The following is a 24,209-nucleotide window of genomic DNA, read 5'->3' on the forward strand; positions in this document are numbered from 1 at the left end:
CAGAGAATACCTCCCTCAAATATTAAAAACAGCTCATACGGCCAGGCGCGGCGGCTCACACCTGTAATCCCAGCACTTTGGGAGGCCGAGATGGGTGGATCACGAGGTCAGGAGATCGAGACCATCCTGGCTAACACGGTGAAACCCCGTCTCTACTAAAAATACAAAAATTAGCCGGGCACGGTGGTGGGCACCTGTAGTCCCAGCTACATGGGAGGCTGAGGCAGGAGAATGGTGTGAACCTGGGAGGCGGAGCTTGCAGTAAGTGGAGACTGCGCCACTGCACTCCAGCCTGGGCAACAGAGCGAGACTCCGTCTCAAAAAAACAAAAAAACAAAAAATTAGCACGGCATGGTGGTGCTGCCTGTAGTCCCCGCTACTCTGGAGGCCAAGGGGAATGGCTGAAGCCTGGGAGTGATCAAAGCAGAGTGCACTCCAGCCTGGGCAACGAGTGAGACCCTGTCTCCTTAAAAAAAAAAAAAAAAAGCTCATGAAAATAATTGAAATCAAATGCAAACGGAAAGCCTCAATTCAATGTGATCTAGATTTTTAGCATTTTAGATCAAATGTCTTCTCAAGATCCTCCCCGAAAAAACTCACATCATTTTTTTCCATAAGAATTCAAAAACTCTAAGTAGCCAAAAGCTTGTTAGCACTGAGCGCCTGCCCACCCATGACAGCTGCAGGCTGGCAGCACCTGCTTACCTGGAAACTAGGCAGGGGGCAGGTCTGGGCACCCAGGGACTGGGCGTACTCATAGGCTTCCGTCCTCTGGATTGCTTCATTGGTTGCGAACTTTAAGAATGGCAAACTGTAGAGGAAGCGAATTATTTTTATTTAAAAAACATGGCCAATTATTGGCAGAGTCAACCTCAGAGCAGGTCATCCAGAAGTGTGTCCCACCATGTGACAAATCAAGACATGATTCTGGCCATTTCTGAATTAACTAAAGGAGAAGGATTTCGTCTTACTTTTAAAGGAAAACTTACAGGACTACACTGACTTGCTTCCTTACCTGTGATTTGATCCAATTAAGACAAGCTTTGTAGTTTTCTTCGTATAAACACCAAATCCGACCTGGGCCATAAGGTAGCAAAAGTGGGCCGCGTCTAAGAGGCCCTTCGAAGCTGGAGAGACATGAGAACCAGGCGGAGTCTCAGTGACTGGGGATGCCCGCGGAAGTCAAGCATGTGCACAGAAGGCACTAGAGACGCGAGCTGGACCAAGAAGGCCGGGTTCTTGTGATTTCTGCCAATGCCACAGACAACCGGGCCTTCGGTGCTCCATCCATGACGCCCGATGCCCATCTCCACCCCTGACCTACCCAGAGTGTCGCCCATGGTAGCCATCGTCCTGGACTCGACATCCATATTGTTGTTCAAGTTGGACAAGACCATGGCAAGGTGCGGCCTCCAGTCTCCCCATTTCTCGTCTCCACAGCACTAACATGAGGAAAAACAAAACGAAGCCTCATCCCTGGAAGCCAGCACCGTTTCAATTCCACGCAGCTGGGCTCACCAGCACGAGGAGGCACCTCACGGCCTGTGACAGCGTCACCCATGAGCAAACTCCACACAGGCAGTGAAGCCTGTGCGAGCCACCAGGCAGTGCCACTCACCGTGGACGCGGCGGGCATCCGCCCGGACATGAGCTGGTAGACTGTCTGCAGAGGGTCGTTGATTGGGAGGCTGTTGGCAAACCTGGGCAGACATAAACACAGAAAGACCCCACGCTGGCTCAGCTAAAAGAAAAAATCCGGCCGGGCGCGGTGGCTCACGCCTGTAATCCCAGCACTTTGGGAGGCCGAAGCAGGCGGATCACCTGAGGTCAGAAGTTAGAGACTAACATGGAGAAACCCGTCTCTACTAAAAATACAAAAATCAGCTGGGTGTGGTGGCGCACACCTGTATTCCCAGCCACTCAGGAGGCTGAGGCAGGAGAATCGCTTGAACCCAGGAGGCAGAGGTTGCAGTGAGCTGGGATCGTGCCACTGCACTCTAGCCTGGGCGACAGAGCAAGACTCCATCTCAAAAAAATAAATAAATAAAATAGTAATAAAATAAATTTAAAAAAAAAACCAGACCTCAGCCCTCTGATGTAATGATTAGACTTATATTTCACTTAGGCAAAGTACACATATCTCAGTATTTTATTTTTCTTTCCCTATGTCAATATTAAAAAAAAAAAAGCTGTAAAAGATAAGTCCAGGTGTGGTGGCTCACGCCTGTAATCCCAGCACTTTCAGAAGGTCAAGGTGGGCAGATCCCTTGAGGCCAGGAGTTTGAGACCAGCCTGGCCAACATGACAAAACCCCATCTCTACTAAAAATACAAAAAATTAGCTGGGTGTGGTGGTGGATGCCTGTGGTCCCAACTACTTGGGAGGCCAAGGCGAGAGGATCACTTGAACCTGGGAGGCAGGGGTTACGGTGAGCTGAGACTGCACCACTGCACTCCAGCCTGGGCAACAGAGCAAAACTCAAAATTAAAAAAAAAAGCTATAAAAGATGGAGACTAGGCCGGGTGCAATGGCTAACACCTATAATCCCAGCACTTTGGGAGGCCAAGGCGGACGGATCACAAGGTCAGGAGATCGAGACCATCCTGGCTAACACGGTGAAACCCCGTCTCTACTAAAAATACAAAAAAACTTAGTTGGGCATGGTGGCGGGCGCCTGTAATCCCAGCTACTCGAGAGGCTGAGGCAGGAGAATGGCGTGAACCTGGGAGGCAGAGCTTGCAGTGAGCCGAGATCACGCCACTGCACTCCAGCCTGGGCAACAGAGCAAGACTCTGTCTCAAAAAAAAAAAAAAAAAGATGAAGACTAAGGAATTCACTGAGATTTTATGTGAAGTATTAAAAACCATGCGGTTAATAAAAAACTTTTTAAGCTCTCCACAGCACAACCCAAGGAAGCCTCGAAGCCAAGGAAGCCCGAGTTCGTGTGGGAGCACAGCATAGTCAAGTGAGATCTGCCTGCCACCTGCCACCTGCCACCAGTGTGGACGCCGCGTGCTGCAGGGAGCCAACAGGGCTCGCCACTGGACCAGGCCACCGTGGGACTGTACCTGGTCATGACTCGGGCGTGTGTCCGGCTGTCCATCTTACTTGCAAGGAGCAGAGCGTGACCCCACAGGCCATTCTTCATTGCAGACTCCAAAGCATCCTGCAAAAGGCATTTCAGGGGCCTTGGTGAGTTATCGGTAGTGCTCACGTGACATGAGTCAAGACAGGCGACAGGCCATGTGTCCTCACGTAGCAGCAGATACACAAACAACCCAAAGGCCTCAAAAACTTATTCACCATTTGGAGATTAAGACACGTCAGCATTTCACTATTTTCCTGAGTTTCAAAGTCCCTGCGGTAGTGGGTATTTGTAGATATTTGCTGCTTTTATCCATTTTCAGCATAAAACATAAGCACGCTAATCACAAATAGGGCTAACCACACCGCACTGCCCACCACGCCACCCCGTCCACTGGGAAACACACGCGGGTCAATTCCCCGGTTCTAACAGGAGGCCTCCGCGAATATCCATCAGCACAGACAGTGGCTCCAGTAACGCAGCCTCCCCTTTCGCCAAAATCATCTAGGGTATAATTTAGGACTTCAGGTTAGGAGGCAAAAATGCTACAGTAGAGGAAGATGTTAATAAAAGCTAACAGGTTACACGACTTCAATCAGTTATAAAACATCCATAATAGACTCATACTGATCAGGCCGGGCGCGGTGGCTCATGCCTGTAATCCCAGCACTTTGGGAGACCAAGGCGGGCAGATTGCTTGAGCCCAGGAGTTCGAGACCAGCCTGGCAACATGGTGAAACCCCGTCTCTACGAAAAAAAAAAAAAAAAAGTTAACCCGGCGTGGCGGCATGCAGCTGTAGTCCCAGCTACTCAGGAGGCTGAGATGGGAGGATCACTTGAACCCAGGAGGACGAGGCCGCATTAAGCGGTGATCACGCCACTGCACTCCAGCCTGGGCAAGAGCGAGATTTTGTCTCAAAAAATAAAAATAGGCCGGGCGCGGTGGCTCAAGCCTGTAATCCCAGCACTTTGGGAGGCCGAGACGGGCGGATCACGAGGTCAGGAGATCGAGACCATCCTGGCTAACATGGTGAAACCCAGTCTCTACTAAAAAAAAAAATAGAAAAAACTAGCCGGGCGAGGTGGCGGGCGCCTGTAGTCCCAGCTACTCAGGAGGCTGAGGCAGGAGAATGGCGTGAACCCGGGAGGCGGAGCTTGCAGTGAGCTGAGATCCGGCCACTGCACTCCAGCCTGGGCGACAGAGCGAGACTTCGTCTCAAAAAAAAAATAAATAAATAAAATAAAAATAAATAAATAAATAAATAAATAAATAAAAGTACTGGTCAAATATGCCCTTTCTGAGTTTATCATGATATAAAAGGACGGAGAGCTCTGGGCCTATCCAATGTCTCTGCTGTTCAGGGCCACACATGCCCGTGAGACTGGCCTCTCCTGCTTAGCACATCCAAAGCGGACATCATGCGCCCTAGACAGGCCCTCCTGTGAACACACTGTCCCTGCTGCAGTCGCTATGGACCCCCCAACCCCACTGTCCCAGAGCAGGCTCCTGTCTCAGGTCCCCCGCCTGCCCTGGTCCCCAGGCTGCTGTGGCCCCAGTCACTGGACGCTATACGCACTGGCTGCTCCCCTGCCCGTGGCCTTTCCATGCACTGCGCCTCTGACAGGCTGGGTGCGTCCTCCCAACTCCCAACGACTTCTGGGCTGTGGACCCGAGCCTGACTTTGTGAGAATGCCAAAACTCGTGTCATGCACGTCTCATCTGAGACTTGGCACACACAGCAAGGACACGGCCCGTGCTCAACACGTGCATTTATTGAGTGACTGAAAATTCCATCTGCAGGTCTCCAACACTGGAAATAGTTAGAAGGAAACCCACATGAACACCTCCAGAAGGATGGCATAAAAGAGGCCGGCATCGTTCAGGAAACAGCAAGACCGGAAGCCCCACACCGCAGCGCGGACGCTCCCGAGAGGGGCTGTGTCCCTCCCCGACAGCTGCATCGCCTGCACCAGGCCCGACCCAGTGGACACCTGCAAGCGCCGGGTGCCATGATGGGGAGGCGCACCTTCTTACGGCCATACAGCAACAGCTCCCTGAACCGCTCCGTCTCTCTCTCAAGAGAGCTGGCGGCAGCCATCGGACCACCAGTGAGGAAAGAGAGCTGGGCCTCGCCAGACTCCTCCTCTTCCACCTGCTCCACCGCCTCGTTCGTGAAATCAATCAGGTTTGCTTCATTGGGCGACTTCCCAGGAAGCCACACTGTTCTGTGGTCTCGTAACAGAAGCTCCGCAATGTCGGTCCCTACCACGGTCTGTTCGGGTCAACAGGAACAGGAAGGAGAACAATGGCTCTCAGGTGAGGACGCATTAGACCATCACAGGCACAAAGCCCCACCCTGGACACAGCCAGACCCACAACTACCCGAAAGGCTGGCAAGGCTGGACTGAAACCTCATCTCATCCCAACCGCACGTTCCCTCTCCCTCCCCATTCAGTCCTCGAGACTCCCACAGCTGGGCACGCGGATCTCGCCCCGCTCCGCCAGGAGGCTGAGCATGCAATGCCCAAGACGAAATGAAGGCCAGCAGGAAGAAACACTCTAGAAGTAAAAAGACACATACCCCATTCTGTCTGCATAGGAGAACAATAAAATTCCAAAGAAGACTTGCAGACTCTTTGTCAATTAAGTTTTCATTCTGCAAACATTTTATAGCTTTGTTCTGTGCAAAATTAATGACATCCACTTTATGGGTATCGTCTCTGTAGAAAGAACACACAGTGAGCAGTGATGTCTGCAAGGCCGGGCTCGCAAAGAAAAGCCTCAACAAGGAACATACTTGGCCAGGGGTCCCGGGAACGCCCGCATCTCCTCCTGCTCAGACGTGTGCTGCAGCAAGGCCTACGAGGAGAGGGCTGTGGGTCAGCGGCAGCCAGTGCACAGCCACCCTGCTGGCAGGCCGGCCAACCCAGGCACAGATGCTGCACGAGAGAGGAGAGGGTGGCCTGGCCCGCCCGCCCCGCCCCACAGCGGGTGAAGGTTCTGTCAAGGCTATTACATGGAACATGGCCTGTGTGGGCCAGAGCCATGATTTCAAACTTTATTTTAAGCAGTGAAATCCATTTTTTCTCCCCAAATCCTGAGGCAGAACCCCAATACATGTTACAGAAGCCTGTAGAAGCTGCAGGAAGAGGCGCACGCCAGCCCCACTCACCTCGGCAGCGCCGGGCCCATCTGCCACCCCGCTCCCCCTCACCTGGGCAGCACAGGGCCCACCCGCTGCATCTATCACTGAAAAGCAGCAATAAAGCAAACATCCCCAAAACGAGGACAGGAAATGCAGATACGATCAAACCACGTCTAACACCAAGGCAGACGCTTACAATACTGACTTTTAGGAGGACAAAGATACGATCAAACAGAAGAACAACCCTACACGTTGAAAATTCATAGGAATAAACATTTTTCCAAGGACAAGCTCTGTATGTCCAGAGACAAGGTCTGGCAATTGAAGATGACAAACTGCAAAGCACAGAGTTCCCCGGGGCGGCAGAGCAGTGACACCGTGTGCCATTACCTCCATGCTGTGGACCTCCACCAAGGCCGGCTGTCCTTCTGAAGGCAGATTGGGAATCACTTTGATAAGCTGACCGCCAGGGCCAAACCTGGCACAGACATGAGGCACTGAAAATTTTTCAGGAGAAGTTGGTCTTGATGAAACTGCATTTAAGATAAATGGAAAAAGAAACCATCAGCTTGTCACTGTTTGCTGCTTCTGAGCCTAGACTTTCAATGTGCCCACACAGCTGAAATCACCGGTGAGATCTATCATGACAAACTTCCAACTCAAAGTCGGTAATTGTTTAACATCATACTTAAAAGTAGAACTGAAGTGTATGTCAGGAAAAGATAAATGCTGGAATCACTAAATATGAGGACTATTCCCTTGCACACTGAGGAAGCTCCTGTGCCACCCTCGTGAGCCGTCCTGAGGCTCCTTCGGCGGCGCGGGCTCCTCCCGGGCCTGGCCGCGCCCGAGCTCTTTCCCTTTCACAAAACCAGATGCAGACTGTGATGACCACACAGCACCCAACAAAAAGGAGAGCAAAACACCTCAAGCAAAAAAGAAAATAAGGAGCCAGGCATAGTTGCGCAGGCCTGTAATCCCAGCACTTTGAAAGGATCCAAGGCAGGAGGGCCACCTGACCCCAGGAGATAGCAACCATGACCGCGCCACTGCACTCCAGCCTGGGTGACAGAGCGAGAGTGTCTCTTAAAAAAAATAATAAATCGGCCGGGCGCAGTGGCTCAAGCCTGTAATCCCAGCACTTTGGGAGGCCGAGACGGTCGGATCACAAGGTCAGGAGATCGAGACCATCCTGGCTAACATGGTGCAACACCATCTCTACTGAAAAATACAAAAAAACTAGCCGGGCATGGTGGCAGGTGCCTGTAGTCCCAGCTACTCGGGAGGCTGAGGCAGGAGAATGGCGTAAACCTGGGAGGCGGAGCTTGCAGTGAGCCGAGATCCGGCCACTGCACTCCAGCCTGGGCGACAGAGCGAGACTCCGTCTCAAAAATAAATAAATAAAAAAAAATAAATAAATAAATAAATGAAAAAATGTTGTTAACTGAAACAATACTTTACGAAAGTAAGGCCGGGCACAGTGACTCACACCTGTAATCTGAGCATTTGGAAGACGGAGGACGGATCACTTGAGGTCAGGAGTTTGAGACCAGCCTGGCCAACATGGCAAAACCCCGTCTCGACTAAAAATACAAAAATTAGCCGTGCATGGTGGCAAACACCTGTAATCCCAGCTACTCGGGAGGCTGAGGCAGGACAATCGTTTAAACCCGTGATGCAGAAGTTGCAGTGAGCCGAGATCGCATCACTGCACTCCAGCCTGGGAGACAGGGTAAGACTTCATCTCAAAAAAAAAAAGAAAAAAAAAGGAAACTCAGTCAGTCTACTGTTCCATTCTGTAACTTTATATCTTTACATATATTTCTGCAATTTGCCAAGAAAAAGCATTTGAGCATCCTGGAAGGGAACTCTGACACACGGGACGCCTGCAGAGCGGAGTCTCCAAGGGGAAGGAGCAGCTCCCTCCTGCAAGCCTGCTGGGCCACGGGGTCTGCGATGGGGATGTGACCAGGGGCCGCCCAGAGCCTGGATGTGGGCTGTCCTCACAGTCACACTTTAAAACGCATGTTGGGGCAGCCAGCGCAGCTCTCAGGCCTTAGGCCAAACTGCAATCGAAGAGACAGCGTCAGCCCGTCCTGACACGCTCTGCCACTTGGAAGGATGGATTGGGTCAGAGCCAGGCCAGGACATCACCATTCCAACCCCAGCCCTGACTCCTGTGTTCGGATCCCGGGCTGGGTGGCCGTCCCAGTGGGGTGAGCCAGTGTCCCTCTGTCCTGCTAAGCACACACCTTGCTCCATGGCAGGCCAGACAGTGTCTGCAGGGTAGCCATACTCTGGGAAGCCGGGGCCACTGTTGAAATTGCTGCGGTAGGTGCCGTAGGCGAAATCACCGTGAAAGGAGCCTGGAGGAAGCGGGGCCTCGTAGGAACTGGCAGCCACATTGTGGCTTCTGTAAATCTGACTCTTAAAAAACAAAGCAAACGGGAAAAATCAGTTCTCCAGGCACAGTGGTAAAAGTTTAGGTACACTGCAAACAGGATGGTGGTTCTAAACACAACCATCCGCGTGTCTGTGAGGTGCTGCCGCGCACCTGGTGTGAGTGGGAACTGAGGCTGCTACGGCGGCTGGCCAGGCTGTGTGCACTGTGCAGGCTCCGTGCCGAGTGCTCACTGTGGACGCTGCGCCTGTCCACCTCTTCCCCGTAAGGGTCTCTGTGGGGATCGGGGTCGTCGTCAAAACTCCCCGTGAAGCGAGGGTCGTACCTCCAGTTGTTGTCACGTTTCTCGGGCCTAGAGGAAGCCGGGGGACAGAGGCAGAGGAATGGGAGTGCGGGAGGCCCCGTCCCCATGTGCCACGCGGCTGCCCAGGGGCCAAGACTGAGACCCCTGGGGCTGAGCCACAACACACCACACCCGACCCTCAGGGCCCTCTGACGCGCAGCTTTAGAGAAGTCCTGCGAATGCGTCTCCAGTGTGGCCACTGCTCTGGGCTGCAGGGCGCGACCGCTAAGAAGGGATGACGAGAAAGAGTGAGCCCAGTCTCCCAGGTGCTCCCAGGGGTGCTGAACAGTCCTCTTGCTGAGGCCAGTTCTCCCCTAACAGTCCACGCTGGGAACCCTGGAAGGGTCTGCTCCCTCCTTCCTTTCAGACAGGAACCAAAACATCAGGCAGATGCTCACCCAAACTACCAAAGCTCTTTATTAAAACCCAGACATGAGGGCAGAGAAGCACTAGCGTGTCCTGGCTGCCCCCAGCCTCTTCCCCCCGGGGTGCTCCACCAACCTGTCCCCGTAGGCAGAGTGCTCTCTCCTGTACATGTCGTACTCTGCATCACACCAATACCTCCGGTCGTAGGTGCGGGGGTCCCTGACTCTGGCACTGTAGTGGTAACGATCCCAGTGACCTGGATCTGTGAGCAAGGAACTAATGATTAATACAGTAACAATCAAAAGAAGAAATGCCTCAGATATCACTGAAGAAGTGACACCACCCCAGGACTTCATGCTCCAAGAACTCCTCGAGAAACCTAGCTTATCTCCTGGAAACCAGCACAACACCAGGAAGCCATGAGATCTGGAGGGCTCAAGCTACCTAAAGGCAACTGGCTGATTTTTCTCTCAATACTTAAGTGTTTTAGATTAAAAGGAAAAAATATTTTTAGAAAAGGTGCTAAAAGATTTTTTTTTTTTGAGACAGTCTCGCTCTGTCGCCCAGAGAGGAGTGCGCTGGCATGATCTCAGCTCACTGCAAGCTTCACCTCCCGGGTTCATGCCATTCTCCTGCCTCAGCCTCCCGAGTAGCTGGGACTACAGGCACCCGCCACCATGCCTGGCTCATTTCTTTGTATTTTTAGTAGAGATGGGGTTTCACTGTGTTAGCCAGGATGGTCTCGATCTCCTGACCTTGTGATCCGCCCACCTCGGCCTCCCAAAGTGCTGGGATTACAGGCGTGAGCCACCGCGCTCGGCCAAGATTTCTTTAGTAAGTCCTTTTTCTTCTTCTTCTTTTTTTTAAACAGAGATGGGGTCTTACTATGTTTTGCAGGCTGTTCTTGAACTCCTGGGCTCAAGTGCTTCTCCCATACCTTGGCCTCCCTAAGCGCTGGGATCACAGGCGTGAGCCACTGCGCCCAGCTAGTTCACTTTCACGGTTGCTGCTTTTTACTAGTTAATCCCCTAACTGTAAATTTTACTACTATTTCTTCACCTTAATGTGACTCATAAGGTTTTCAAAAAAAATCTCAATATTAAAAGGTTACTTTAAAAGGGCTGTAAACAAAATGGATATACCATTTTCAGCAAGTGTTTTAGCAAGTATTAAGAAAAAGTTCTTAAAAGGTCTTTTATCATCTTTTCTAAAGATGTCTTTTCTTCTTCAAATTTATATTTAAAACAGGTGCAAATATCAAAGAGGATGCTTGATATTTGTCAAGGGGATTCAGGGCCCAGAGCACGAGAGGTCACAGCCAGGGCAGGAGTGACCAGAGGAGGCTCTTCCTAGGACATGGCCACTGTGCCGCACACACTGCATGGAGGGCTGCAGCTGGCCGCCGCCAGGGAGTGCCCAGCTCACTGCCCGGTGGGCGTGGCCCACATCCACACTGCCCCAGGCAGCAGCTGCCAGCCTCCTGCGGTCAGGAGTGCGGGGAACGTGGCTGGTGGAACTGAGGAGATAGTTTTTCACTTCACTTCCTTTTCATCCGTTTATGTTTACGAAGGCACATGTGGACACAGCAGCTCTCGAATTGCTGGTTATGCTCTGCTAGAAAATCAGAGAAATCTGCCAATATGACAAAGATGCATTCATGCTAAGATTAAGATGAAATTCTGTAATGAAACATATCAATATAATTATTTCCAAATACAAAGTATTTCCAACTATTTTGGCTCTTGGGCAAAAACATAAAGAGACTAATAAAAGGGGACATTTCCTGGAAGTCACCAGCAGGCGCTGGCTGGCCAGGGCTGCACGTCATCAACGTCTTTTGCACAAGGCACCTGCTAAGGCCAGCTGCTTGGAGCTCCTCGACATACCTCCATAATCGTACTGGCTGGAGTAATAACTTGCATAGTAATCGCTCTGACTGCTCCATCCACTTTTGGAACTATAGTATCCTTCAGGATACCCTTGCCTGAAAAAACACACAGTGCTGTTAAAAAGCAAATTACCTATTTCTTAAAGTGTGACATCAGCCAATACAAATAATTCCCAAAGCAACAGGCATTCATCAGAGCACTTTGCTTGTACAAAAATTCCAGTTAGAAGATTCAAAACAGTGGCAAGGATGAGACTGTGGAATTTCCCACCACGCGGCTAATTCAAATTCATCTTGGCAAAATAACTCAGCGCCGTCGGCTAAAAAGAACTGACCCTTTTTGTGTTCTCATTGCTGTAGCCTAGAAAAGTCAATGCTAAAATAGGTCCTAGAATTTTTATGCTCAGCAGAAGACAAAATGGACTGAGCTTCTTTTTTTTGTTTTTTCTCGAGACAGGTCTCACTCTGTCGCATAGGCTGGAGTGCAGCGACACGACCTCAGCTCAATACAACCTCCACCTCCCAGGCTCAAGCGATCCTCCCACTTCAGCTTCTGAGTAGCTGCGACTACAGGCATGCGCCACCACACCCGGCTAATTTTTTATATTTTTCATAGAGATGGGGTTTCACCATGTTGCCCAGGCTGGTCTCGAACACCTGGAGTCAAGCGATCCACCCACCTCAGCCTCCTAAAGTGCTGGGATTGCAGGAGTGACCCACGCACGGTGTCTGGTCTCACTGAGCCATTCAAACCAACCTAAAATGCCAGTTTCACAGCCTCGACCGCAGACCGCTGGCTGTTGGTGCTCCCTGCATGCGCACAGGGTACCCCGTCGGAGCCCCTGTGTGTGCTTCTGGAGCGGGACTCGAAGGGCCCCACCTCCCCCTCAGGTCTCCTGGAGCTGACGTGGTGTCAGAATCCTACACGTACCCCAGAAAGGCTGGTTTTGTAGACCAAGCCATGATCCTGACTCTCACCACAGGAAAAGCATGAGTTAGTACAATGATCAAGTATCAGACCTTCTGGTACTGTCAAGATTCTTGAAAGGCCAGCCTGGTAAACACAGTGAGACCCCGTCTCCATAAAACAATAAAAAAATTAGCCGGGCATGGTGGCACACACCTGCAGTCCCAGCTACTCAGGAGGCTGAGGCAGGAGGATGGCTTGAGCCCAGCAGGTTTCCAGGCTGCAGTGAGCTATGATGGCACCACTGCATACCAGCCTGGCTAAAAGGGTGAGACCTAAAAAGACTCTTGAAAGGCTGTAAGAGCACCTTATAATTTTCGTACAATATTTCATTTTTAGAATGTGGCCCTTCCCACGCCCCTTCGGGAGACGTCACGGGAGCCGCACCCACCGCAGAGGTTGGCTGCTCGGCTGGCGCAGCACCTCTGCATCGAACGGGGCTGTTGCTGGGAGGCACGCGCCCGGCCCACTTGTCCCCTACATCCAACTGCTCAGCCACAGTAACAAGCCCGCTTGTCCCCTACATCCAACTGCTCAGGTAACAAGCCCACTTGTCCCCTACATCCAACTGCTCAGCCACAGTAACAAGCCCACTTGTCCCCTACATCCAACTGCTCAGCCACAGTAACAAGCCCACTTGTCCCCTACATCCAACTGCTCAGCCACAGTAACAAGCCCTGCCAACCGACAGCCTGAGTGGCCACTCCAGGGCCTATCACATTCATGTGGGCCACAGCAGGTTCTGGAGAAATTATCTGACTCGGGGTTTCCAAGGAGCTGCCGTCTCCTCAGCCGACCTTTCCAACCCCAGTCACTCACCAGGAGCGACAGTCTCAAAAACGAACAAGGCCGAGACGGCAGTGCCTGCGGGGATCGGACCACACCAGGCCCAAAGAGGTGAGTCCATGCCACGCGCAAGCGTGGAGGCTGAACACACGCACAAGACATGTGCTCCCCAACCAAAGCTGGGGAGGGAGCAGAGGGGACTCCCCAGAGCCTGCACAAGCCAGGGCTGAAGGCAGCCGCAGGATCCGAACACGGGAAGGAAGAGTGAGCCTGTGGGTCCGGTGACGACGTCATTCCTGTGGTGACCTGACCCCACCTCTGGTGAGAGTCCTTCCCTGTATCATGAGCCACCACTGGCCTCTCAGAATCGGTGCCCAGGTGAGCCTGGCAGGGCGGGTGGCAGAAGGAGAACGCAACAGTGAGAACCTCCCTGGCTGTCTCTCCTCTGTGCTCTCGCCTCTCAGGGCCTCTAGGAAACACCTGCCCGCTCACCCTCAGCTGGACCTGGCAGGCTTTGAATCGGAACATGATCTTTTTTTTTTTTTTTTTTTTTTTTGAGGCGGAGTCTCGCTCTGTCGCCCAGGCTGGAGTGCAGTGACCGGATCTCAGCTCACCGCAAGCTCCGCCTCCCGGGGTCACGCCATTCTCCTGCCTCAGCCTCCCGAGTAGCTGGGACTACAGGCGCCCGCCACCTCGCCCGGCTAGTTTTTTGTATTTTTAGTAGAGACGGGGTTTCACCGTGTTAGCCAGGATGGTCTCGATCTCCTGACCTCGTGATCCGCCCGCCTCGGCCTCCCAAAGTGCTGGGATTACAGGCGTGAGCCACCGCGCCCGGCCGGAACATGATCTTAACTTCAAACCCTGCTTCCCAAGTGACAGGGTGACACACAGTAGCTCAAACCCTGGGAATTTTCTCACAGTTACAGCCTCCGGAGAGGTGAAGCCTCACAGCGCCGCCTGCTTCACAAAGCACCTCCAACATCCAGCTGCACATGGCCCAGTGTGTGCCCTGGAGCCGAGTACACCAGGGCTAGCCGCGTGGGCAGAGGTTCACACACAGAAACTTTGTCTTCAGATAAACTCCTAAAAACCTCTAAGAATAAGCAGGAAGAACCTTTCAAACACCAGTGCAGGTACAAAGTCTTCACTAATAACTAGTTTTTCTCTATTACCAAGTTTAAGAAGCAACATCCCCTGGCTGGGAGCCTCTACCTGTGAGACAGTCTCTCCTTAGATCTGACAAGGAGCAGGTGCAGCTAAGGCCCTGGAAGGCGCAGCCTAGCGCGGTGGCCAGGACCACGCCCACCCCTCGCAGGGCTCTGCGCACCTCCTGAGTGGAGATGAAAATCAACAGCGGCCTCCTCGGCTCTAGGGCCCGGGAGGACTCTGACCTGGCTTAAGGGCCTACTCAGCTGAAGGCACGGTGCCACAGGTCTTTCCAAACCCCTCTTCTGTAATGGCAAACAGAGGCATGGCTGGCCTTCAATCAGAGGAGGCAACGTCAAGGAGAAACATAGGCTGCACGGGCGCAGTGGCTCATGCCTGTAATCCCAGCACTTTGGGAGACCAGGGCAGGAGGATCCCTTGAGGTCAGGAGTTCGAGACCAGCCTGGGCAACATAGTGAGACCCTAGTCTCTACAAAAAACAATGAACAAAATTAGCTGGGTTTGGTGGGGCAGGTCTGTAGTCCCAGCTCCTCGGTGGGCTGAAGTGGGAAGATTGCCGAGGCTCAGGAGGTCAAGGCTGCAGTGAGCCAAGACAGCACCCCTGCACTCCAGCTTGGACAACAGGGTGAGACCTGCCTCAAAAGACAAAAAAAAGAAGAGGAAACACAGGCTTTCAGGCCCTGCTTTCTGTAGCCAGCTGGACAGGTCTAAGAATTAAGTCACCCCTGTGACCAGTCCTCCCAGGCTTCTGCAGACCTGTGAAAAGCTGCCGTGTCTCTGGGGAGCCCGGACACCCCATTAGCAAATGGCCGGACCAACAGACGAGCCCCGGCCAGAGGGGCTCCAGGACAAGTCAGAGGTTGCTTCTTTGCAGCCCTGAGCAGGGTCTGGCCCGAGCAGAGGTGGGGCCAAACGCTAACTGACCAGCACAGCCAATGACCACCCGGGGCAGTGTTTAAATTTCATTGAAAAACACATCCTACAATTTGTCCATACCGAGAAAATGTAAACATACGTTAGATAAGTTTGTATAATTCTTCAGAAATACAGAACTTTTCGAGCCACTGTTATCCCCATAGCAAGCAACACAGTCATGGGTCTGAGTGTGACAGAGGGGCAGCCAGGGTGGGCATGGCCGCACCTGGGAGGTGGCCGTTCCGAGGAGTGGCTGGCTCGGGAGCTGGGCCGCTCGGGCTCGGGGTAGCGGTAGTTCTCGGCGTATGCAGACGCAGCACTGTCATAGGGCCTGTATCGAGTCTCGTAGAGGCCGTAGACATCCTGTGGGAGGAAGCATTTGGGTAGGATTAGATACCAATCAAGAGCAAGCTCGTTCGACAGCCAGCCTGAGCTGCAAACATCGCAGACGGCTGCTCCCCAGCAGGACTGAGTGTGGCCCTTCCCTCATGCACAACCACACAGACCTCCAAAGTACAGCCACACCCACAGGCAGCGGGGCGTCCTAAGACCCACAGCGCTGGCCCTGTTCACGAGACCCCTGGATGGACCCAGGGCACCAGCATGTCAGCAGATAACCCCAGGGGCCCGTGGCGACTTCTGGAAGGGGCTGTTAGGTTTCTGCTTCCTGACGAGTCCAGTGTGGAGATGCCATGATTTGAACAACCCCTGTGTCCTGCTTCAGATGCCACCTCCGTGAAGTCAGAGAACCAGGGTCCCAGTGAACAGAGCCACAGCCAGGAGCAGCCTCTAAAAGTGGACCGTGATTTATTCTCGGGAGGCTTCAGCCCCATCACCAACCACTTCGTGGCCACAGATCTGTCCCCAAGTGGGCCACGTGGACACATGAGGATCTGCAGACATGCAGTGCCCTGGGCACACGCCAGAATTCATGCTTAGGGGCCTCAAAGCCTCGAGGCTACCGCTGGCTGGCAGGCAATGTGAAATCACAGCAAAGCGGACTCGTCCTTGGCCACCCAGACACCACAGCAAGAGGCATGGCGGGAGGAGTGCACTCCGCGGAGGAACGTGGCTCGCAGCAGGACCGTACAAAGGACCCGAAGTGAGGCCACGGCTTCCCCCTCGCTCTGCACCAGCCCCACCCCAGGGCTCCCAGCAGAGCTGAATGTCCTTGTATGGAAATAAAAAGTGCCTGGGCTCCTTCTGGAACCTACACAGGTCTGAGGGGTCAGGTGTGCACCTGGTCATACGCACACAAACCGTGATGCTCGAGGCCCAAGGGGAGGCCCAGCCCCATTCCCCGGGACAGTATCCAGCCAGCCACGGCAGCTTGTTCCTCGAGGCGGGCGCCCTTCTGACTGCAAGGCCTTCCTGTGTGGCCCCAAGTCTGGTTCCAACTGGCCTTACATACTGCAAGACCACGGCTTTCCAACTCCCTATCACACAACCTTCTACCCGGAGTGACACTGAATCGGTGAACCCAATCAGTGTATGTTGAACTGGGTTAGAGGGTAGGAAAAGCAAATAATGATCAAATGTGTACACAGACACTTTTCGAACGACTGCAGGATTACGCGGAACCTAACTCAAACGTCACTCATGAGCTGGAGTCCCTGTAAAAAGGCACAGAAGAATCTTCTACATGAGCACAGCCAGGCCCCGAGCCACAGCCTGCACCACCACGTGCTGAGAGCAGCCTGCAGGACCCCGCCTCACTGCATGAGCACAGCCGGTCCCTGAGCCACTGCCCGCGCCACCACGTGCTGAGAGGAGCCTGCGGGACCCCGCCTCACTCAGCTGCTGCGTGCGGCTCATGCTCCAAAACGGACTATTTTCTCTCCATGTGTTTAATCACCCGGAGGCATTTAAGGAACTATGTGATGCCCAGTGCTTCTGATGTAAGCTTCCAGGGGCCATCCTAGCTTCCCAAGGCGTGCAACACAGAGCTTGTCTGCAGACAGCCAGCAGGAGCAGGGGAGACAGGAAATGGAGGGCTCTTTTTTCACATTAGCTGGGGAGGCTGGTTCAAATCCTAAGCAGGTATTATAAGCAATTCAAGATGCTAACGTGTGGTGTGAACTAAGGGTGGCCTGTGGTTGGGAGAGCAAGTTCTGGAGTCAGGAGCCCCGTCCACAGGAAGCGTTACTGGAATACTGTTCTCACACCTGCGGGACTGTGGGTGACCTCGGAACCAAGCGAACAAATACGACTAGGGAACACACCATGAGTGAGTCAACTGGTCAAAGCAACGAGAGAAAAGTGGGTTACACACGCGACTCGACTCTACCTGGTAATAGAGGGAGGCTGCGCCAGGCTCCGGTGGGTATGGCGAGGGGTACTGAGGCTGGTACGCATCGTACAGAGGCCGGTAGTAGTAGTAGGCGGCCAGGTCCTGAGGCGGTGGGCCGGGGGCAAGTGCAGGTACCGGCTGTGGCCATGGCTGCTCTGACGGCACTGATGCCTGGCCGGAGCCGGTGGACACCAGCGACGCGCTAGAGGACTGAGGAGGCCGAGGCGGCAGCTGCTGACCTGCGTCAGCCGGAACCAGACTTGCTGGTGGCTGTGCTGAGTTCTGGGCCTGTCCCTGTGCTGGCAGACTCTCTGGATTTGACAGCTCTGACAACGTGGCTTTGGGTACTTGTGGGGAAGCCTGTTGCTGGGGTGGCACCAGCTCCTGCTGGGCTCTTTCGAGGCCAGACTGGCCCTGGGCATCTTTCGTGACCTGCTGATAAAAACGGTCAAGGTTAGGTGCCCCGGGCCCAGATTGTCTGGGATGACTGGCAACAGTTTGCTGAGAAGCGAGGCTGTCAGAATGGGATGGGCTGTACATGCTTACAGGATTTTCCAAAGTCCTGCTTAAGGAAAAGTCTAGGACTCCATAAGTGTCTTCCTGATGACTGGAATGGTTTGCCTTATTACCATCAGGCACCAGGGTGCCGTGTGCAGGTGGAACTAACACCACACTTGTGCTTCCAGCAGGGCTATTAGCAAATCCGGGAAGAGCACTTCCTGTCTTACGATCCTTTTGACTTTCCGGAACCAAATTCTCTGGAACTGGCTGGGATGGTGGTTGAACCAGCAAATTAGCAGGCTGATTAGAAACCATTTCGGAAGCACCAGAACCTTGTGGAAAATTACTCTGGGCAACACTGCTAGGCAGAGACGAGCTCAGGACAGAGCCGGTTGGAATCCCAGACAAAGAATTGTTCTCCCCAGAATCACCACCGAGAGCCCAACTGCCGACTGCAGGTCTATCCCCCACCAAAGCCTCTCTCCAGGACTGATTCTTCTCATTAGAGTTCGATAAGGACATAGGAAAGTTAATGGGCTGAGCCAGATTATAGCTGTGATCAGGCTGGGCAATCAAGACTGGCGGATTCTGCAGAGACTCAGTGGGCGGTGAGGATAATAAACTTGCATAACCAGAACTCGCTTGGGACTGAAGGGCCTCCTCCTCTCCCATTTTGGGAGGATTCTCAAGGTTCTCCGAAGCACCAATGCCGTCTCGGCTCTGCACAGGGGCCACCGAGCTTGGCTTCCGTGACTGCTGCCCGGACATCGCCTCTTCTGGAGGCTGAACAACTTCAGGTGGCTGAGGTTTCGCAGACACATAAAGCGCCGGGGCTGCAGGGGCCAGAAGGACGTTGCCTCCAAAATCTGGCAGCTCACTTTGCGCCCACAGAGTCGTTGCTGGGCTCTCACACTTCACGGGCCCCTGGGCCCTGGCTGAAGGTCTCTTCTCCGGTGCCGGATACACAGTATCCAAGGGCGGCGCCCCTGCGTGTGGAAGCACGTGCCCAGCTTCCGTGGTGGAGTTAAGAGGCAGGGGACAGACCTGGGGTGCACAGAGGGTCTCCATGTTGTCTGGTGGCTGCTCCAGGTTGCCAGGAGAAGCATCGGGCAGGGCGGCAGCTGGTCTGCACTGCTTCTGGCGGGCACAGGTCTCCCTTACTTCACCAACCACGTTGGCGCGATCTGCCTCAAATGGTTTCACCCCAACTAAGTGGGATTTTACCGGTTCAAAAGAACTATTTGCACTTGTCTGAAATATTCCTGTAGGTTTCGGGGGGCTTGGGGTTGAGGGCTGGGACACGCTGCCCCGGTAATTCTGGCTCACAGTGGTCTCGTCTGTTTCGCCTCCTACGGGAGAAGAATCGATTTGCTTAAAAAAACTACCTGAAGCTTCATCCTCAGGTTTTCCAACTTCTTGCTGGATGAACGTGCCAACCAGCTCCTGGGGCCTGGCTGAGCCCGAGAGCCTTCCGTGGCTTCTGCTACTGTAGCTGGATGACGCACTGTCGGGGTGTACTGTGTGCAGCGTGGCGTCAGGGGCTCCGGCGTGACACACAACACCATGCCTGGGCACAGCTGGCCCAGGAAGGGGCCCATATCTGAACTGGTCACTCAGGGAGGAAGGGTCCAAATTGAGGGGCTCACTTGGCAGAACTTCTTGATTCTGAACAAATTCTAAGTTCTCAACATTCTCATACTGCGAGCCACTGGCATCCGACAGCCCTGTGCCCGCTGCGTCACCCCATACATCACCAGCAGCCTCATTGCTGGGGCCTGGGAGAAGGGCCTGGCAGAGGCTGCCCGCCCCCATGTGTGCAGGTGCAGGCGGATGGCCCAGTCCAGGGCTGGAGCAGAAATCGTCAAAGTCTGCTTGACCAGATGAGCCTGCTTTTTCAGATGGGAGATTCTCCTCATTTTCTGTCTCTCCCCCTTGGAAAAACATCGCCAGAGCTCCTGAGGCTCCCGAGTCCGCTTCCAGCGGAGCACAGCCAGCCCCGGCCCCGGCCCCCAGTGGATGGTGCGTGTGGTGTTCTGGGCTATCTCCTTGGGCGAGGGGGTTCACAAGAGCAGAGGCGGGCTGGTGCTGCTTCTTCACTCCTGGATTCTGCCTGAGCTCTGGGCTTGCCCAATGATTCACAATTCTGGGATTTTGCCTGAATGTATTTTCAGGATCAAAGTTATTGGCCAGGTGGCTTCCAGTTTGCAAGTGGCCCACCTCGTCTCTTCTGTCACTGGGCAAGGCTGCTGGGGGAGCCACCAGAGGGCTGTGTTGCTCGTGACCAGGGCCCTGATGTAGGATGGACGGGGTGGGGAAATGAGGAACGCTGGTGGCACAGGGCACCCCGCTGGGAACAGGTCCTTCAGGGCAGGGTGAACGATGTTGCCCCGAGGGCTGTGGGCCTCCCTGCACTGGCCCCCACTGTCCCGCCATCAGCAGACGAGGCTGGGGGAAGGAAGGGGATGCTGCTGGGGTGACCACACCATCATGTGGGTTTTGCCTGCTCAGGGGTCGGTCGAGCCCAGGCATGTTCCCATGAGAATGGCCCCCATGAGACGGTTCAGGATCCACTCCTGGAATGTAGTGAGGCAGATATGGCGGAGTCTGAACTTCAGGCTCTGAACTGGGACCGACCTCTGTGCTCCTGTTCATCTCAGGCCCAGGAGGTGCTGAAGGTGTCAACACACCAGAAAACGGACTGGCATCTGCTCTGGGCTGTATCAGAGGTCCAGGCAGGGGCTCACAGGGTCCCTGAGCGCTATCTCTGGCATGTGTGTGAGGCACAAGCAAACCGGGGTGCTGAGAAAAGCCTGACGGGGCTGGGCCTTGCAAGACAGGCAGGCTGCTTTTGGACGAACTGCCTACCGGTGTACTTTGGAGCGCCTGTCTACTAAAAGCAAATGGATCCGTGACCGGCTGCAACGGGCAAGTTATCGGAGCCACTGGTGCATTATTATTGGCCCGTCTCCTGTAAGGGCTGCTAGCCCAGAACACGCTCCGAGGATTCCCGGCTGGAGGTGGCCCAGCCACACCAGACGGGACCGCCTGGGGTGGCGGCTGCATGACTGAACTCTTGCACAAGTCGATGCTGCTTACAGAAGGAAGCAGAATACAGCTTTTCCTTAATTGGGGCTGAAAAAGAAGAAGAGACAATCAGCATAAAATCCATATATTCAAAGTCCTAGCTGCAATCAGGAAAACTAAGGAAAAAGAGGAACACTGAACATGATTTCATGTCACTTAAGTCCCGAGGACTCTCTCTCCCCTACACCCCACCCCAGCAGAGAACACCTGTCCCTGAGGAGCTGCTCTGGGGGGCAGTGGACAGAGTACGTGCCCTGGATGGCCTGGCCGCGAGCTGATGGAGTATGTCTAGGTGGCCACTCCCTCCTCTGGGATCCTCTACTCACAAGGCCCATCACTGCCGCGGCCCTCCGCCACAACAGCAGGGATGGTGCAGAACCTGGACACCAGTGTGATACGCTACCAGACCCACAGATACTCAACGTTTTCCTGCAAACCATCCCTAGATCCAGGAGGAAGAGCCAACTCTTCTATTAAGAAAGAACAACTGGCCAGATGTGGTGGCTTATGCCTGTACTCCCAACACTTTCAAAGGCCAAGGCAGGAGGACCACTTGAGCCCAGGAATTCGAGACCAGCCTGAGCAACAGTGGGGTCTTGTTTCTACAAAAAACACAAAAATCAGCCAGGCGTGGTGGTGCACACCTGTAGTCCCAACTACTCGGGAGGCTGAGGCAGGAGGATCGCGTGAGCCTGGGAGGTCGAGGCTGTCGTGAGCTATGACAGCACCACTGCCCTTCAGCCTGGGTGACACAGTGAGTCCCTAGCTCAAAAAAAAAAAAAAAAGAAAAACTTTATATCATACTTTGTATACATGTTAATTTTAAATTTCAAAAAGGATACAAAAGTTTACAATTCATTCCTCTATTTTCTTTGATGAAAGAGTATTATGAAGTATAGTTATGAAAGCTGCAAAATAGGCTGGGTGCAGTGGCTCATGCCTGTAATCCCAGCACTTTGGGAGGTCAAGGTGGAAGGACTGCTAGAGCCCAGGAGGTCGAGACCAGCCTGGGAAACATAGCAAGACCCTGTCTCTACAAAAGAAGAAAGTGAGCCAGACATGGTGACACACACCTGCAGTCCCAGGGACTCAGGGGGTTAAGGAAGGAAGATCACTTGTGTCCATGAGTTCAAGGCTGCAGTGAGCTATGATTGTACTACCGCAGTCCAGCCTGGGCAACAGAGCAAGACGGTCTCTGTTTTAAAAAATAAATAAATAAAAAGTGACACAATCATTTTTTTAAAAAGCTGCAAAGTAAATACATTCATCTAAATGTATTTTATCACACCTCTTCACAGGTCTCATTTTTTGTACTGTGACTGGCTTGAGGTCTGAAAGGACCACCAGCAAGACAACGTGACCTTTGAACTGGAGCTGTAACTATGCCTGGAATGGAAACGCCCAGGAAATTTAAAGCAGCTTTACAAGGGACAGACTAAATTCCAAAATTTTCAATATGAGGCAGAATTGCCAAGAAACCTCTTATAGAAAACAAAGGGGCAAAAACCTCCATCAGTTTTTAAATAAAATATACTAGATACAAACTTGAACAGTTAACCGGGCCTCTTAAGGCAAAAATTCAAGTGCTGTATCTTTAGGAAAGTTCATTTCTTTCTATCAATCTTTCTTCTTCTCAGCACCACCCTCATGAACAAACAGATAAGTTTAGCCAATCAAAGGAAAAACTAAACCAAAGGGGAGGACTCTGGAGTTTAATCCACACTTTTTATTTTTTTTTTGAGAGGGAGACTCGGTCTGTCGCCCAGGCTGGAGTGCAGTGGCGCGACCTCGGCTCACTGCAAGCTCCGCCTCCCGGGTTCACGCCATTGTCCTGCCTCAGCCTCCTGAGCAGCTGGGACTACAGGCACCTGCCACCATGCCTTGCTAATTTTTTGTATTTTCAGTAGAGACGGGGTTTCACCATGTTAGCAGGATGGTCTCGATCTCCTGACCTCGTGATCTGCCTGCCTTGGCCTCCCAAAGTGCTGGGACTACAGGCGTGAGCCACCGCGCCCGGCCAATCCACCCATTTCTGCAGATGCATATTGTTTTCATCGTTGGAAATCTTTCTGATATTCCGATAAAAGAAGAAAGCATTGGCCAGGTGCAGTGGCTCACACCTGTAAGCCCAGCACTTTGGGAGGCAGGAGGATCACTTGAGTCCAGCAGTTTGAGACCAGCCTGGGCAACACAGCAATACCCCATCTTCATTAAAAAAAAAAAAAAGGCCGGTCGTGGTGGGGAGTGCCTGTAGTCCCAACTACTCGGGAGGCTGAGGCGGGAGGATCATTTGAGCCAGGGAGGTTGAGGCTGCAGTGAGCCTTGTTCAAGTCACAACACTCCAGCATGGGCAACAGAGTGCGACTGTCTCAAAAAAAAGAAGACAACACCGATCAATGTATTTTAAGTAAAGTTATTTACAAATTAAAGTTCCTATGCTGACCTAAAAACTAGTCCTGTCAACCTACTGCGTCAACACTGTCACTGCCCACACACGCTCTTTGCTCTGCCAACGGGGGACGCTTTCCAACTGACAGGCACCTTGAAATCCACTTGACTCTAACGGAACTCTACTATTAGGAACAGTAGCAAAGGCTTCATTGAAGTTGTAGGCTCTCATCTGAAAACAAAGAATGTTCACAGCTCTATTTTACATGGACTGAAAGGAGAACGGGCAGAGCATCTCCCTCCGATCTGTGCACTGGCATTATGTTCCATTTGGTCCTACCAGCTGCCACAGCAGACACAGTGACACCTGCAACCATGGCCAGAACACGCAAACTTCCAAGCCCCTCCTGAAACTCCGCTGCCAGGAGAACAGAAGTCCTACCTCATCTCTCAAGACACGGCCTTCCCCTGGGAAGATCCTTACCGTCCTCAACAGCTTTTGTTTGCTTTAAACACAGAACATGGGCCTAGAGGTTTATTCCTCGGCTGCTGCTGTAAGAGCAAAACTGAGCATCCAGGTGAGTGGCTCGGGGCGGCCACTTCTCTTTCTGCAATGTATTTTTGTCTATAAAATGAGAGAATCGATGTGATTATTTTTTCCTGAAAACCCTGGGTTTAATCTTATGAGATTCTACTCACAGTGGATTCTGGGATGTCCTAATCCCAACTGCTGTTTAACAGGCATGGCCGGGCGCAGTGGCTCACGCCTTAATCCCAGCACTTTGGGAGGCTGAGGCAGGCAGATCACGAGGTCAGGAGATCGAGACCATCCTGGCTAACACGGTGAAACCCCGTCTCTACTAAAATACAAAAAATTAGCCA

At 52.9% G+C, this 24,209-nt stretch overlaps 1 protein-coding gene across 1 annotated transcript in view; it reads right to left on the minus strand.

The window, feature by feature from the left end:
• SEC16A (SEC16 homolog A (S. cerevisiae)) overlaps nt 1-22,030 on the minus strand; it is a 41,131-nt gene extending 19,101 nt beyond the window's left edge. The window contains exons 1-16 of the mRNA XM_011985165.1: nt 22,013-22,030; nt 17,352-20,987; nt 15,291-15,427; nt 11,228-11,325; nt 9,477-9,603; nt 8,786-8,984; nt 8,484-8,658; nt 6,622-6,764; nt 5,884-5,945; nt 5,668-5,806; nt 5,113-5,358; nt 3,069-3,166; nt 1,619-1,700; nt 1,325-1,442; nt 1,016-1,127; nt 706-811 (exon numbers count right to left, since the gene is read on the minus strand). Of these exons, the coding sequence (XP_011840555.1) occupies nt 706-811; nt 1,016-1,127; nt 1,325-1,442; nt 1,619-1,700; nt 3,069-3,166; nt 5,113-5,358; nt 5,668-5,806; nt 5,884-5,945; nt 6,622-6,764; nt 8,484-8,658; nt 8,786-8,984; nt 9,477-9,603; nt 11,228-11,325; nt 15,291-15,427; nt 17,352-20,918 (5,409 nt within the window). The 5' untranslated portion in view covers nt 20,919-20,987; nt 22,013-22,030. The remainder of the gene's footprint in view (nt 1-705; nt 812-1,015; nt 1,128-1,324; nt 1,443-1,618; nt 1,701-3,068; nt 3,167-5,112; nt 5,359-5,667; nt 5,807-5,883; nt 5,946-6,621; nt 6,765-8,483; nt 8,659-8,785; nt 8,985-9,476; nt 9,604-11,227; nt 11,326-15,290; nt 15,428-17,351; nt 20,988-22,012) is intronic.
• Between the last annotated feature and the right edge of the window lie 2,179 nt (nt 22,031-24,209).

This window comes from Mandrillus leucophaeus, unplaced genomic scaffold (assembly GCF_000951045.1).
Source record: "Mandrillus leucophaeus isolate KB7577 unplaced genomic scaffold, Mleu.le_1.0 Scaffold28, whole genome shotgun sequence".
Lineage (NCBI taxonomy): Eukaryota > Metazoa > Chordata > Mammalia > Primates > Cercopithecidae > Mandrillus > Mandrillus leucophaeus.